General features: G+C 37.1%; 1 protein-coding gene across 3 annotated transcripts in view; it reads left to right on the top strand.

The window, feature by feature from the left end:
- Positions 1–17,234, top strand: part of LOC119839099 (ubiquitin carboxyl-terminal hydrolase 8) — a 28,070-nt gene extending 10,836 nt beyond the window's left edge. For 2 of the 3 annotated variants that reach the window (XM_038365295.1, XM_038365296.1), the window contains 6 exons: positions 10,569–10,699; positions 11,324–11,423; positions 11,783–11,908; positions 12,626–12,820; positions 13,634–13,974; positions 14,612–17,234. In XM_038365295.1, the coding sequence (XP_038221223.1) occupies positions 10,569–10,699; positions 11,324–11,423; positions 11,783–11,908; positions 12,626–12,820; positions 13,634–13,974; positions 14,612–14,714 (996 nt within the window). In that variant the 3' untranslated portion in view covers positions 14,715–17,234. Of the gene's footprint in view, positions 1–8,477; positions 8,731–9,188; positions 9,279–10,568; positions 10,700–11,323; positions 11,424–11,782; positions 11,909–12,625; positions 12,821–13,633; positions 13,975–14,611 lie in introns of those variants that run through there. The other variant, XM_038365297.1, reaches the window with a different exon arrangement.

Here is a 17,234-nt window from a genome sequence, read left to right as displayed (position 1 = left end):
TACACTCACGCCAACACCTACACTCACACCAACACCTACACTTACACCAACACCTACACTTACACCAACACCTACACTTACACCAACACCTACACTTACACCAACACCTACACTCACTTACCCATTCACCTGAATTAGCACTTATGTGTGCTCTTACGCTTTCACTTATATTGACACTTGAATTAGAACTTATGTGTGATTTGACACTTATATTGACACCTGCACCTGGATTAACTCTGACACTTATATGTCCACCTACACGTACTTTGATACCAATACTTATGACTATCATTATATTGACAATAGCACTTTCACTCACACTTGTAGCTGCACCAGCTCTAACTCAAACACCCACACTTGGAGCACATTCGCTCCTGCCTTGACACGTAATACTGAAGAACGCAATTCGTTGTTGTTGTCTTTAGGAAACCTTGCACATAAATTAGATATACCTAGGTTCAATTTCAAAGTATTCTTAATAGAATTATTATGCAGGAATCTGCATATTTCATTTGATGTCCATAATTTATTGTACTTTTGTTTTGATGCAATAAAGAATAAACAAATAAAATAAATAATTTCAAATTGCTAATAGAAAAAAAAATTATAATTTATGTAGCCTACGTATATTAGTCCGGTCAATTTAGACATTCGAAGTTACATAAAGTCCCAACAAGCTGAATTTCTGTGAAATTGTTCAAAACATAATTATAAACAATGTCTAGAAGTTCCCCATCAATCCCGTGTAAGGAAAAATTTTTATTCAAGGTCAAAGGTCAAAAAAATGAGTTTTTCGCGATTTTCAGCAAAACGGTAAGTTTTATTATAAAAGTACCTCAAACAAAAATTGCTAAAAGGGATGCAGTGCTAAATGTGGTAGCAAAAAAGTCGGACTGATTTGTTCTTTGGCATGCACAAATGGCCGGTCGTGCTTTAATATTGAGTCACAAACAATGGAGGATTCGTTTGACTCCGATGAAGTATCATGCGATACATCGCTATTTGCGTAATTTACTTGCATCCAAAATGAAGATAAAGAAGAAGCAGGAGATGAAAAACAAGGAGAACAATAAGAATTTTCCCAATCTTTGAAAATTTCCGTTATTTTGCAATAGTTTTACATTAAACAGGATCACAACTGACCCGTGGAGTAGGCCTACTGGGGAAACCACGTTAAAAAACGCGCTAAGTACACTACCTCATAGGTGGCGTGGAAACATGTGCATATTATGACGATAACAACTTTTATAACTTTTTGAATCGTTATATCTCAGAAACGGTGGCTCGTTAGAAAAATAGTATTGATACATTTTTTATAGATAATTTTATTATCTAAAATTTTTGTATGAGATACTTTTATGACAAAACTTACCGTTTTGCTGAAAATCTCGAAAAACTCATTTTTTGGACCTTTGACCTTGAATAAATTTTTTCCTTACACGGGAATGATGGGGAACTTCTTGACATTGTTTATAATTATGTTTTGAACAATTTCACAGAAATTCAGCTTGTTGGGACTTTATGTAAATTCACTCTCATTTTTTTGTCTAAATTGACCGGACTATATAGTTACTATGACGATATAAGTATTTGACTACATTTTTTTTATTATTGTGCAATAAAGTACGGTAAATAGATTCGTTTGTCCCTTTCCCGCGAAACGAAAATTTGTAAGAACGTAATACGAACTATGTACTATGAATTCAAATATAGTTTCAAGGTAAGATAATAAAAAAAGTATATATATATATATATATATATATATATATAGAATCAAACACCGTATTCTGATGAAATTAGAGACAAAGGATTTTAAACGCGATTTATTTATCTTATTAGTAACCCCGACGTTTCGGACGCTTTACAGCGAGCGAGCTTTACAGTCTCCCCGTGACCACGCTCGCTTTTAAATTCCAAATATATAATGCTCGCGTGATGCGTCAAACACAGACAAATTTCATTCGAACTTTATACATTTATCAAGGATCGGTGACAATACAATAATTTCATGAGTTTATTATCCCACTTCCTACTTATTTACTATTATCCTTCCTTTATATTATAAATGCGAAAGTTTATAAGGATGTGTGTGCGTTTGTTGCTCTTTCACGCAAAAACTACTGAACCGATTGCAATGAAATTTGGTACGTAGACAGCTGGACATCTGGAATAACATATAGGCAACTTTTTATCCCGATATTCCTACGGGATACGGACTTACGCGGGTGAAACCGCAGGGCGCAGCTAGTCTCTATATAAAAGCAAGGTGAAATTTTAGTTGATTCTCTGATTAAAGCGTGATCTTTTAGCATTTTCTAACTCCATTAATAACACCTTAATTGTACATTGGAGTGATATATACACGTGGCTCAAAGCAGTTGGTGAAATTTCGTCCGAAATCTCATTAACACGCTCCCGAGCACGTGTCGTGTGAGCGCTGACACACTAATTCGGTTTTTACACCTTCGCACAGTAGACTCACGTGTTTTGTACACTTTTATTTGCTGCTAACTTGAATTCGAATCGTGTGCTTTATTGCAAAGTCTTTATGATGGACGCACTTTGTTATTTTCTAAACTAATCTAATCAAATGCAGGTTTTGATTCATCTTTAGTTCTAATTAGGTATTAGGTATACAATTTAATTGTGTGTTTGAGCACGCTAATCCCAGAAACTGAACCTGTGTGGGTCGCTGATATAATCGTCGGCTTAAAAATAAAGATATATGTTTTAATTTTAATATGCGTTTCATCCCAAATATAAAAATGAGCTTGAATAGGCAAATAGATAAATTTATAAGATTAAATTTAAAAAATATCAGCTGAATCGGTCGAGCCGTTCTTGAGTATTACGATTAGCCCAACATTTGACGATTCATTTTTATGTATGTACACAACAACAAAAACAAGTTGTATGTGTATGCATGTTTCTAATGTTTTCACTCAAAAACGACTGGACCGATTCCAAAAATTATTTCACAATTAGAAAGCTGCAACTCGACTGAGTGACATAGGCTATATATGTACCAGGGGCGATGCCGGGGCGGACAGCTAGCTAGTGATCCATAATATCATTTGGTCTCGATGAAAATTGTAATCCGTCATCGGCCAGTCAGTGATCATGTCGGATGGGAATAAAGCGCAAGGTAGTGACGATACCCGTTTATTGGATTACACGTTCCGACTGAGCTTCACGTTGGGGGATGGGGGTTGGGGGTTCGGGGACACGTGGCCCATTTGATATTGTACAATTTTTGTCTGTATGCACATCACCCGTGTCGGTCTAACTGAGGAACATTTGAAAAATCATACCTCCCCTACTTACGTAAGTAACGTGCTAAGTAAGTCAGTAAGTAACATAGTACCATAACTGAAAAATAACGTTTTAAGGGAACGAAACGCTCCGGAATTCGGCGCATGAACTCTATAAAAATGCAGCTGACTTTTTCAGAAGAGATAGTAGTACCCCCTTAGGCCTAAGGACCTTTATATAATAATCAAGTCTCCTGATGGTGCATACGTAGTCTATTATAATTCTGCATATGCGAGGTAAATAAATAAATAATTGACATTTCATTTTGACATCATGTCAATCAAATATCACACGCGATCCATTTATTTGTATAGGTTTAAATCGGAAATACAATGTAATGAAGCGCTACATAAAAAACGTGCGACCGATTTCCGGCGATCGTCACATGTTTCTGCGAAAGAAACCCTAAAAATATACCATTGAATTGATTAGACGTTAAAGTTCGTGGATTGTTATCTGATTATGAAGTCAACATTCACATAGAATTATCGAGTAGGTGCGTGTCCGCAGTATGTAAAGAAACGCAATAAATATTTAGGTCTCATTGTAAGAATAACTTTCTCGCTTCATATACCTAAGTTCATTGGCGAAAAGAGACCCATTCTAGTAGTATATAAAGTCAGTAGCATCGAGTCCACTTTACACCAATTGCGTCTTAATGAATAACAAAAAAAAATCAAACAGTTAAATTTTTTTAATCTTAAAAATGTTCAAACAATTATCATTAGATCATTTCTAGTATATTTTTACGATTTTAGGTAAAAATAAATTATAGATTATGTACAAATATAAACGACCCAATAAATACATGGGTTAGCGTTATAATAACGTTGTATTAAAATATAACGCTTAGCGGCGACACTAATCCTAATCCGCGCTGAGCAAGCCTGGACGACAATTATAACTTACCATTGATTAATTATCATTGGAACTAGAAAATTCTAGATTATTTGACCGACGGATCCTTTTCTTTGGTCTTTTTTTATTAAAATCTTGCTGAACTTTTATTTAACATATTTAATGTTTTTTTTATTATAAAAAATATGTTTATGTTATTGTAGTATATACATGTGGGTAGTATAAATCAACGCTTGTCAGTTAGATACCACTACATAGTATAAAATGAAGTCGCTTTCTCTGTCCCTATGTATGTTTAAATCTTTAAAACTACGCAACAGTTTTTAATGGAGTCTTTTTTTAATAGATAGAGTGATTCAAGAGGGAGATTTGTATGTATAATAACATCAATTGAACTACTCTGAATTTAACGCGTGCGAAGCCGCAGGTAAAAGCTAGTGTAGATTAAAAGTGATTGCATCAAGCCACGAGTTTTGTTATCAATTTAGCCCCAAAACACTATAATTATGTTCTATTAGTAGTAGATTATCCCAAAACTAAAATTTGACTACGTCCGTATCCACTTTACCACAGGCGCCCGTTGTGCGTGCGCAGAGCGATCTCGCCGCAGCGCACGTGATTTCGACTCGGCTAATAAATACGCTTAGCTCAATCAACATCGTGCTTTGTCGGGTTTCGTGGGGTTTTCGGAAGTTCACCCACTTCCCGGTCTTTCCGTATGCGTGTGTTTGAAAAAAGTTTACTACAAGTATTTTTGCGAAAATCAATAATTGACGATATATGCACTTATAAAATCTTAAATAAATTAAAATACTGGCATTTCCTCCAAAATACACTAAGTTAAATTTTTATACAAATCTTATTAGCTATAAATATAAAATGCATTATAAACTCGTAACGTATATTACGACACGAAGCTCTGTCATTTCCTCTGCACTAAAATTACTGAAGTCTTAGGCTAATTTCATACAGCGTGATATGCTGATAATGATTATACACCAATATTTTCTTAGTATCCTGTTGGGAAATACACAATACTTGCTAAGTACCAAGAGCATCTTCCAACTTCCCGTCAACCTCTCTCCATCGATGCTTCTATCCACTCGAACACGTAACCCTCGATGCGGGGGAAAATGCGATTTTACGTTCAATAGAAGGCTCTCGAAGTGTCCCGTATACTTCTAAAGTCAAGGAAACGGTGAAGTGACTGCCCATCGATTTCCGAGAAATTGCAATGTGAAATGCTGAGGCATATGGTCATGCGAAAGATGTATTTTGTTTGAAGCTGAAGGTGGCTATTTATAACTACAAACACGATCTTTAATAAGTGTACACAGTTTGAGTGAAATCTGTCCGTTTAAAGTGGGCCGAAACGGAATCTAAAGCAGTCGGTTAGATACAAACATACAGGAGAAGCTACTCGTAATAAAGGCGTGTAAGCGTTGAATACATTTTGACTAAATAAATAAACATAAAACAAATACAATGTTATATGTATTGCATAAAAATAATTATTTTTAAGTGCGTCTTAACTGATGAACTGGCGTACAATTTTAATTAATTTTCAATGGCTTCTTATGTCCATCCGCAGACGCATAGGATTATCATATTTATCTTGCCTGTATGAACATTAATGTGTAATTATAATTGTTGACATATTAACACATGATTTGTTTATTTATTACACTTCAACAAAAATCGTACAGGTAAGGAAACTTAAAAAAAATATTTTAATAAAAAGATAAAAAAAAGAAAAAGAGTTGAATTTGTTGGGTGGCCTTATCACTGAGAAGTGATCTCTTCCAGGCAACCCGGGCAAACCCAAAAGGTAATAAGCATTATAAGATTATTGGCGGGTCAAAATGCAATATTTTGTTAATGTGCAAAATAAGTTACAACATATACATAATATAATATATACATATACACATATACAAATACGTAACACATATCTTTAATATATAAAATTCTCGTGTCACAGTTTTCGTTGCCATACTCCTCCGAAACGGCTTGACCGATTCCTCTGAAATTTGGTAAGCATATTGGGTAGGTCTGAGAATCGGCCAACATCTATTTTTTATCCCGATATTCCTACAGGATACGGACTTACGCGGGTGAAACCGCGGGGCGCAGCTAGTACTAAATATAATTTAGTTATCCTATTCTAATCAATTTGCAATGATCACCCATCCAATTTATGACCGTGACAACAGTTGCTTAACATCTATATATATAAAATTCTCGTGTCACAGTTTTCGTTGCCATACTCCTCCGAAACGGCTTGACCGATTCCTCTGAAATTTGGTAAGCATATTGGGTAGGTCTGAGAATCGGCCAACATCTATTTTTTATCCCGATATTCCTACGGGATACGGACTTACGCGGGTGAAACCGCGGGGCGCAGCTAGTTGATTTATATTATTTGTCTGTCATAACGTCATAATATCACGGTTTATGAGATACAACCTGGTGACTAAAGGACGGACGGATGACCAACAGACAGACAGACAGAAAACGAAGTCTTAGTTATAAGTTCCCTTTTTACCCACCCTAAAAACGATATTGCAATACAAAACAATAATTTCCATATATAACATTCCTAGATACTCAACAAACAATGCTAACATGTAAATCACCTTACAACGCTAGATTCTTCCAACTACACAATTTCAATGACACTCGTTAGAACGATTTTATAGATACATACATTTATTGTATTGAACATAATTTTCATCGCTTTCACGATATAAAAATTACAAAGCATGTTATAATAAAGACTAGGAACTATAAAATATTCGATGGCCACAATCAATGATGGATTGCCTAGAAGTTGGCGTAGCTAGATTTAGATAAGCAAACACCTTGACCTCTAGGTATCCAGCTAGGCTACGTAGCCGCTATTGTTAGCCGTTTAACGGAAGGTGGGCGTGCGTGCCGACCTGCACTGTGGCGGGAGTTTTCGACTCAACGACGCTTATATATGACATTTGGAATTATTGCCTATAGGTGTTGATTGGCCGCTGAACTGGCGTATGTCACGAATGCTGATAGCGTTAATCGATCCTCACTACAGAGGGAGGACCATTTGTTATTTCGTAATTTGTACTAATGGCTCCTGTACTTTGTAACTGTATTACTCAAATTGTAGTTCTGTATAGGCATCGACGTCTTTACATGCAGGAAGTCTATAATAGTAATGCTAGCTGTGCCACGCGGGTGAAACCGCGTAAGTCTATATCCCGTAGGAATATCTTGATAAAAAGTTGCCTATGTGTTATTCCCTTTGTCCAGCTATCTACGTACTAAATTTAATTGCAATTGGTTCAGTAGTTTTTTCGTGAAAGAGTTACAAACATACATACACATACATCCATCCTCACAAACTTTCGCATTTATAATATTAGTAGGAAAGGATAGGATTTCATTGACGTATTATGATTTTGAAATAAGTGTTGTGTCTCATTTATGCCTTGTGTGTACACTATAACACCTAAACATGGAAGAGATCTAGAAGAGAATCTATATAAATCACTACATATATAATATCAGTAACCTGATAAAATATAGATAGACAAACAAGCAAAACTTAGTGTTAGTTCTAATAATTTTATAAGTTATATTTGTTATGTGAAAAAAATTGGTAATTTCAAAATGTACACGCATAAACGAACGTCAAACACAAGTTATTCGCATCCGTGGGCAATCGTAACGAAATGTAAATATTGTCCGCAAAGTGCGAGGGGCGGCGGGGCGCGTCTCGAGTCGGCAAACATGTGAAGGAACGCACCGTCGCTTTGCTGTAGGGTGACTTGGTTTTTGGGATTTGGGGAATAAATCAAAACGCTTATTGAGGGAATAGTTTGAGGGTTTTCTAACAAGTGCACAGTAGAAAATGTTACTTGTTTCTCTGAGTAATAGTGTATATCCGTTTAGATTTATTTCATACTTAAAATACATACGTATTTAATATCTCCTCACTTTAGAATTGGTTTATGAAGAGATGCGTTCAAAAAAATTATTGCCTGGAGGCCTGCTAAGTTAAATCGAGTGAAACGCTAAATTCAGCTGTATTCTAATATTATTTTTATTAATAACCATACTTGTTTTGAATTGGGTTAACAATTTTGCTAGTGTCATTAAAAAAGAATGGTCTCCCAACCCTGGAATAATGTCATGCGATATTTGCCCGATCGAGATACTAATACAGCTTAAAAATCGCCGCGAGTGACGTGCTCACCCCAGCCACCCCCAGCCGGGGGAGGTTGGAGCGCCAAGACATTCCCTCAGTCCCATCACAACTATGCTAACGGAACAACGTCCTACGATCACGCACACAAACAAACAACGTGTCCGGAGAAAAGTTAAATTATTGCCACTGCAGCTTTAACATTTTTGTAACAATTTAATAGAGTATTAATTAATTGAATAATTATCGAGAAATTATAAATGTTGGCGAGTGTGCTGTCGATGGTGTTCATGTTATATTTAATTGTGCTGCTGGTATTGGTTTTTCCTCTATCAAAGTACAGGACGGTGTTTTAAAACTCGGTATTTAAAAATGTAAGTAAATTGTATGTAACTTTTTAATGAAATACTTAATTGTTGAACAAAAATGGATATTGGTACATTGGGGTATTACAAACGTGGGGGTAATTTCGAAATTTGATGGTTTATTATTTGATATAAATAAATTATGATATAATAAAAGGTAACAACCCACGTTACACGTGGATAATGATGATATAGCTTTCCATATTTGAAATGACATTAAAATTTGATTTACTGGACAAATCATTTTTTTTTCTCTGTATACTAATTTAGATTATTCATATTACGACTTTTCAAGTACAACGAAACACACTTTTCGAATTATCCCCCGTCCCATTGTATCCAATTGTAAATTATCTCTTATTCAATAATGTTAATTGAAAACAACGAATTGCTAAAGTACAGTCGTGCTGTTAAATTGAAATTAATATTATAATAATTGATATTGATAAATCTTGCGAACCATACAGCCATGCATGCGGTTGGACCCACTTAGCATGGTGTACAAAGTGAAGGTCAGGCTAAAGCATTCGCATAGCATCATATGGCTCTTCAAACGTGTAAGTAATTTATTTGATTTTATCACGAAAAATAAATGTGCTAAATAAATTAAAATCACTCGAAACACTATTGTACGTTTGTTGTAGTGTAATTTGACGATTCAAACATTGTAATATACTTGTTTTAACGAATAACTGTTTGAATTTGGTTTTGAAAAGACATTAGAACCATTTGAAATTTGACCTAACAAACGTTCGTAATATCTACAGTAGTTGGGGTCTGAGGATAAAATATCATCCAACACTCTGACAGCCATTGTCCCCTTGTAATTTACTACACAAGGTGTCTAGTTAGAGCTTCGTTAAAATGTTTATAATATGCATTAAGGGCAAATTTATTGATTTATTACCACTGTTACTTCAGTAAAAAAAATCATTGAAAGTGATCCAGAGATTTTACTAATTAGTAACGCATGACCATCCAACAATATCTTGTTAAAAAAACTTTAAGATGTTATTCTCGATGGAACAGAAAGAGCGAAGCCGCGGGTAGGACCTAGTCGTTTATAATGCGATACATACAGTACTGCAGGTCAGTAGGCGGTGGATGTAAATCAGTTTACACTGCAAAGGTTAAGGTCGAGTGGAAGTACGTGTAATCATATAAGGTTTTATTAGAGACGGCTTTACGCGGCGACTGTACGTGTACACTCGATATGTTAAGTCAGAGCAGCGTGTTTTTCAACTTGGCTATTTGAGTGTACGTAAATACTTGGAAATATTAATTTTTGTCTCGACTATATTTCGTATATAAATGTGCTGCTGTTGTAATGAGAATTGATAAGTCGGCCAACCTTAATTGTACCACCGCACTGTAGGTATATAGATTATACTTTTATACTCACAAGCCAATGATTATAGGAATAATATTGTATGTCCATTGTTTTTATTATTATATTCTAACAATTTGTTAGCCTTAAAGGTATATATTATAGACGACATTATTATAGATGACATTACATAGACGATTATTTTATCAAACATGAAACTATATAATATAACAGTCTAGACCTTTCACTGTGAATGATCAATTTTAAATCATTCAACCAAACAATTAACATATAAAGACTCTTAAAAACACACGTTAATAACACCTTGTCTATTTAATGTTTTTAAATTTCGAAGGGGACACCTTGAAATTAATTAGCAACTACATTCAAATTATCCACAAACCATTACAGAAAATACAATGCTACACAGCTACAGATACACAGAAATACATACATATTAATATACATTTGTTTTATTTATAACGACCGATACGGTATAGTAACATTGGTTACATTGCAGGGTCGTGGTCTAACAGGCCTCAAGAACCTCGGCAACACGTGCTATATGAACTCGATCATACAGTGCTTGAACAACACGGCGATACTAGTCACGTACTTCTGCAATGGACAGTACTTGGAGCACGTCAATAGGTGAGTGCTGCGGTTGTAGATGAATGAATGAATGAATGAATAATGAAGGATATTTCTGTAGCGGTGTAGAAGACATCTGGTGAGCAGTCTGATCGAAGAATAAAAAGCTGAAAGCTGTGTTTGATTGAAATCCTTATTCCAAAGTCATAAGGTTCACTATAGTACAGTTGTGTAGAAAACAATTCGCTCGATGCACTACTAAAAGCCACCTGTTTGAACTGCGGATTAAACATAAATCATAACATTTTACATTCTCCAATTGGAAATGGACAAATAAAATAGCCGTTCTTTCGTAGGAAAGAGACATATGATTAGATATCATAGACTCATGCTTGTATCTTCTAATATATAAAATTCTCGTGTCACAGTTTTCGTTGCCATACTCCTCCGAAACGGCTTGACCGATTCTAATGAAATTTTGTGTGCATATCGGGTATGTTTGAGAATCGGCTAACATCTATTTTTCATACCTCTAAATGATCAGAGTAAGGCAGAACAGCGTTTGCCGGGTGCAGCTAGTTTTATATAATAATGTAGTTTAAAACATAATAAATTCGTTTTGGCGAAATGAATCCCAAAAAATGGCAAAAAATGTGGGTGTTTTTGTACGGTGCGTTGCGGCAGGTCGCACAGCACGCGCGGCGCCATCGCGGAGGAGCTGGCGGCCGTCGTGCGCGCGCTCTGGTCGGGCCAGTACCGGTTCATCGCTACCAAGGACCTGCGCGTGAGTTTACGTGAAAAACACTTATGAATGAATACATGTTTCCTTTCTAGCTTTGGTGTATTTCTTTTTTTTTCCAGTTTAGTAGCATTTAAATGCATTTTTTTTGTTGGGGAGTTTTTATCGCATTAAATGATTAGTATTTATGTTGTTAAATTGAAGTGAAAACAATTTTGCGTGTGCGAGGCGTTGATTTTCGATTTAATTTCTTTGTTGTTTTGTAGTTTCTTTGACAAATCGTTCTACACGCATCTGAAAAGTGTTCCCTCTTCGAATTTTTGTTATTTTTTTTCTATTTTTTTCACATTTCCCGCGCACATCTACGAATACCGATTTATATTTGTACACACGCGTGCCGGCAGAACGAGGTGGGCAAGCACCAGCGCACGTTCCGCGGCAGCGAGCAGCAGGACTCGCACGAGTTCCTCACCATACTCATGGACTGGCTGCACCTCGACCTGCAGTTCAGCATCAAGCCGCCGCTTAAGGTGAGGCATCAGCGCCGCAGCCGGCTTGCGAGACGATTTAATATAAAAAAATTACGCATGCGATTCTGTAAGCAGTGGTGGCTCAGTGGTGAGAACCTCGGACTTCAAAGTCGATAAGTCGGGGTTCGAGACCGAGCGGAGCGTGCAGGAAATAAATTGATTTTTCAATTTATCTGCACATGTGAATAACATCACCACTGCTTAAAACGGTGAAGGAAAACATCGTGAGGAAACCGGCATGTCCGAGAATCAAAAGTTCGACGACATGTGACATCTGCCAACCCGCAGTTGGCCAGCGTGGTGGATTATGGCCTGTACCCTCATAGGAGGCCTGTGTCCCAGCAGTGGGAACATATATGGGCTGATGATGATGATGATGACGTACGCGATTTTGAATAATCTTTTTTGATAAGATTTTATACCTACACCAACTACATACTATATTACATTTATGTATATATGTAACTAGCCGTCCGCCAAGTCTTCACCCTGGAGACTTACATAGCTTAAAGCCTTCCTCAATAAATGGGCTATCTAAAATTTAAAGATTTCAAAGCGGACCGATATTTCCTGAGATTAGCGCGTTCAAACAAATAAATGGACTCTTCAGCTTTATTATATTCATATAGATTATTATTTTTTCTGTTGAATATAAGTCACCTATCGAGGTTCATGTATTAGACACTCCGTATAAGGCTAACGTGTCGGGTTGGGCAGGAGAGCCTGGGCGCGTCGGAGCGCGCGTGGCACGAGTACACGCGGTCGCGCGAGAGCCTGGTGCTGCGGCTGTTCTACGGGCAGATCCGCTCCACCGTGCGCTGCACCGTGTGCGCCGCCAGCTCCGCCACCTACGACTCCTTCTCCAACCTCTCGCTCGAGCTGCCGCCGCACGCCGCGCGCTGCACGCTCGCGGTGAGCCGCCGCTACGTGACGTGCCACGCCATGCCACACCATACCACACCATACCACGCCACGCCATGCCATGCCACACCATACCACACCATACCACGCCACGCCATGACATGCAACACAGATACAGACACGCCGTAACGTGACAAGCAACGCATCATAACACACGTCACATCCTATGTGTTACTACGTTATACGATGCTAGTTTTGGAAGATTTACGTATATACTAGCTGCGCCCCGCGGTTTCACCCGCGTGAATCCGTATCCCGTAAAAAGTTGCCTATATATTATTCCAGTTGTTCAGCTATCTACTGACCAAATTTCATTGCAATCGGTTCAGTAGATTTTGCGTGAAAGTGCAACAAACACACACAATATAAATTTAATATACAAAATAAACTGCTCTGAATTTAATGCGGTTAAAGCCGCGGGTAAACGCTAGTTTTTTATATAATGTATATTTTTATTTGTGCTCTGTATCTTCACCTAATAGTAGCGCTAACCGCAGGGGGGACTAGTGATCTGTACTACAAGTCTTTTAACGGCCTATTTGAGACTAGTCCTTCACAACGTTAATACTAGATTAATAAGTTGTGACGGCAAATAAAACTTTTTTTTTTTATTATTACATACATCTCAGCATAAATTCTGGTAAAGGCATTCATTAATGGGCGCTAACCAAAGAAATGTGGTGTTTAATTTTCTTTCTAAAATTCGAAGGAATCATTTAACTATACTGCACGTATTCAGTATTGCGGCTCTCTGCAATTGTACAAAATCATTATCATAATATGAATCAGAATGGCCTCCCGCAGGACTGCCTCAAGCTGTACCTGAACGGCGAGACGATACCCGGCTGGAACTGCCCCACGTGCAAGGAGAAACGCGACGCCGTCAAGAAGCTCGACATATCCCGCCTGCCGCCGGTCCTGGTGATACACTTTAAGCGGTTCTACCTGGACGCCAAGGACTACATGTGCAACGCGTACAGGAAACGGCAGACGTACATCGATTTCCCGCTGGAGGGGCTGGACATGGGGCAGCTGGCGCTCAACTGTCCCGCCAACGGGTACGACCTGTACGCCGTCTCCAACCACTACGGCTCCATGGAGGGGGGGCACTACACCGCCTATTGCAAGAGCAGCGTGTATGGCAAGTGAGTTATCCAGCTGCTTTTCCAAGTGTGGATGGATGGATGGACGGATGGTTTGTTATCTCGTTCCCGCGAAAAGGATTTAGCGTAGTTTTTTTTTTATATCATACTTGGCAACTGTCGTGGTGATTCGCCCGATGGTAAGCGATCATCGCCCATGAATATCTGCCCGCTTTTGAATGGAAAAGGAATGAATTAACAAATGGAAAGAAGGGATGAATGGGAAGGGTGAAGAAAAGGAAACGTATGTGTATGAAATTTGTTATGGAGAGTCTGGATTAGCACATTAGCTACTTGTAAGGCGGGTACCACGCGAGTGGCGCCGCGCGTCACAGCTAGTTTTTTGAATATAACAAAGTTATTATGTTATTGCTGTTGGTCATGAAACGAGGGGTTTACAATGACGTCTTTATACAGTACTAATTTCAGCGTGGAAAAATTACAGGACTGTATAAGGTCGTCTATCGCCATCACTCTCTCACACTGGAATTAGTGACGCAAGTGGAAAAACAAAAACTGTCCCTACGGCGAAAATAACTCGGGACCGCCGAACGTGCACTACATTTAGATTTAAATAAGCAATTATGATCCAATGATTAGTTAAATATGTAGTTAATAATAATTGATTTCCACATTCCAGATGGTACAAGTACGACGACCACTTGGTCACTGAGATATCGCCGAGCGAGGTGAAGTCGAGCGCCGCCTACATCCTGTTTTACACGTCGTGCGATCGCACGTGATCGCGCGTGCGCGGCCGCCCTTACGCCACGGGTCGCTAGTGTGCGCGCGCCCTTACGTTGAGTGCACACGCCCTTTGGAATAAAGAACGGTCGGGCCTAGTGGGTTGTGTGTTGATGAAACCTGATGTAAAAAGCACACGCGCGTGTGTACACCCCCCTTGGAATATATAGAGCTTTGCTTGAGCTGCGAGCGTCGTGTGTAAGCGCCCTAATGTCAAAAGAACACGCGCGTGTGTAAATTATCTTTAACATTTAACGCTTAAACCGCAAACTTTGTGTGTACGCGTCCTTATAAATCTTATGAGTCGAATGAACGTGAATATCAGTGTGTCTACAGTATGCACCTTGGAATATGTAACGCTTAAGTTGCGAATATCATGTGTGTACGCGTCCTTATGTTGTGTGCACACCGCACACACATTGTGTCTACACCTCTGTTACATATTATAATGCTTTGAACGGAAACTGTGTTTATGAAAGCGCCTTTATTGGGTACAACCTATATGGATAAAATTACGCTTCGCCTTAAGTGTAGTCCCGTGTATTATATTTGAAAACTATTTGTCGTGCATACACCCCCTTATGACTTGTGTGTCACAACATCTATGAGAGTAAACGTGTTTTATAACGCGCTCTTATACGTAAAAGACACGTGTCCCAAGCAGTTATAACTTTTGTATAGATCCTTGAGATTACCAGATAGTGTGTACACGGCTTTATTTCTAAATAACAAACAATTAGTTTACACCATTTTAATCTTCTACTACACTCCATAGAGACCGTCTTGTGTGTGCAGACCGTTATTTTATAAATTTTTGCCCTCAACAAAGTTCTAACTCATATCTACTTCCATTAATAACAATCATGTACATGTAAAATAGGAAATCTCCACTTAATAATTCATTTAAAATAAACTTCCAAATTTGTAAGAAATTACCTGCTTATAATATGTTTGCATACACCCTTATGCACCCTTATAGATGGAGACCCGTTATTTCAATAAGTATTTATAAAAGAAAGTTGTATAAAATAGATAAACATATTTTTTTTCCATCGCATTAATGCTAGTTGCTAAATACTCTGTACATTTAAGTATTTTAAAAGCATTCAAATACGTATCATATTAAATTCCTCGTTAATTCATTGTTAAGAGGGAGTTGTCGTTGAAAATCTATAATAAATTAGTACAAATTGGTATAAGAAAATACCAACTGTCACATATTAACATGAATAAATAGTTAACACAAGGCGTCTTCCTCATTGAGCCAAATTGCTTTCAAGTTACATTCGGTTAAGGCAGTTGTGATTATGATAATTATAATTATAGTTATAGTTGTTTATGGAAATTTATTATCTGTTGGATAAGGTTTTCGATGCTAATTTTTAACATGGGAATAATAAATATAATTATATTAGGAGAAAATTGGTCAGACGTTATTTTTCTCATTTCAAATTCGATTACAACTACATTCGTCAGTACAAAGTATAAGTATATTAATGACTAGCGGTCCGCCCCGGCTTCGCCCGTGGTACATATATAGCCTTCCTCAATAAATTGGCTATCTAACACTGAACAAATTTTTCAAATCGGACCAGCAGGTCATGAGATTAGTGCGTTCAAACAAACTGTCAGCTTTATAATATTATTATAGATTATTTTCGCCTTGTATCGATTTAATAGTGACAAGCGATCCGCCAACACTTAACAAAAAGCTTGGTGTCATAGACAACTTCATAAAATTCACTTGTGATTATCGCTGTAAAGTTGCTTGCGCCGATATAAAAAATTGAATGTAAAAAAAAGTATTTATTTTTAATATTGTATGATATGATTTAGATATGAATGGTTCTGGAAAGACTGAATACACGGTAATGTATGAGAGTAGGTTTTGAGGGCTCTAGAATTTACAAGTTTGTATCATATAAAGACTAATATTTAATTAATTTTGGAGATTGTTATCATTATTTATACGCGAGTCGTCGCGAACTAATGCGTTAGTATTTAAATACTTAATTAATTTAATCTAGTTCATAATTCACATTAACGTATGTGTAAAGTTAGGTCCATGAAATCGTACTTGATGATAAATGTTTAAACCTCATCAATATTTATAGTTCACGGTTGAAAGGCAAGCGGCGCAAATAATGGATTTCTTTATAACCGCTATTTTCTATAGGTGTTACCGTATTTCTAAAAATATTGTTATTTTTATGTTTAAATCTTATAAGTTAGTGTTGACTCGAAATAGTTTTGTCCGTAGGCGACGTTTAGTTCAAAGATTGTTGTATTTTAATAAGCCTTAATAGTTAATTTCTATTAATTCCGAACGGATAACGCGATATTATATTTAATTAGCAATGCAACACTATTATTTGCGTATGGTAACGTTGGTGCCATTTATTGGTAAAAGAATGATTTGTTTTGTAAATGTTTTGTTTGTATGACCCATTTGTACATAGCATTACTGGATACCTATTGTGTATACTTAAGATGAAAATTTATTAAATTCTTTGTTAAAA

Source organism: Zerene cesonia, unplaced genomic scaffold, assembly GCF_012273895.1.
Source record: "Zerene cesonia ecotype Mississippi unplaced genomic scaffold, Zerene_cesonia_1.1 Zces_u008, whole genome shotgun sequence".
In the NCBI taxonomy this organism is placed as follows: Eukaryota; Metazoa; Arthropoda; class Insecta; order Lepidoptera; family Pieridae; genus Zerene; species Zerene cesonia.
Note: the sequence above shows the minus strand (reverse complement) of the source record. Positions and strands in the feature narration are given on the sequence as shown.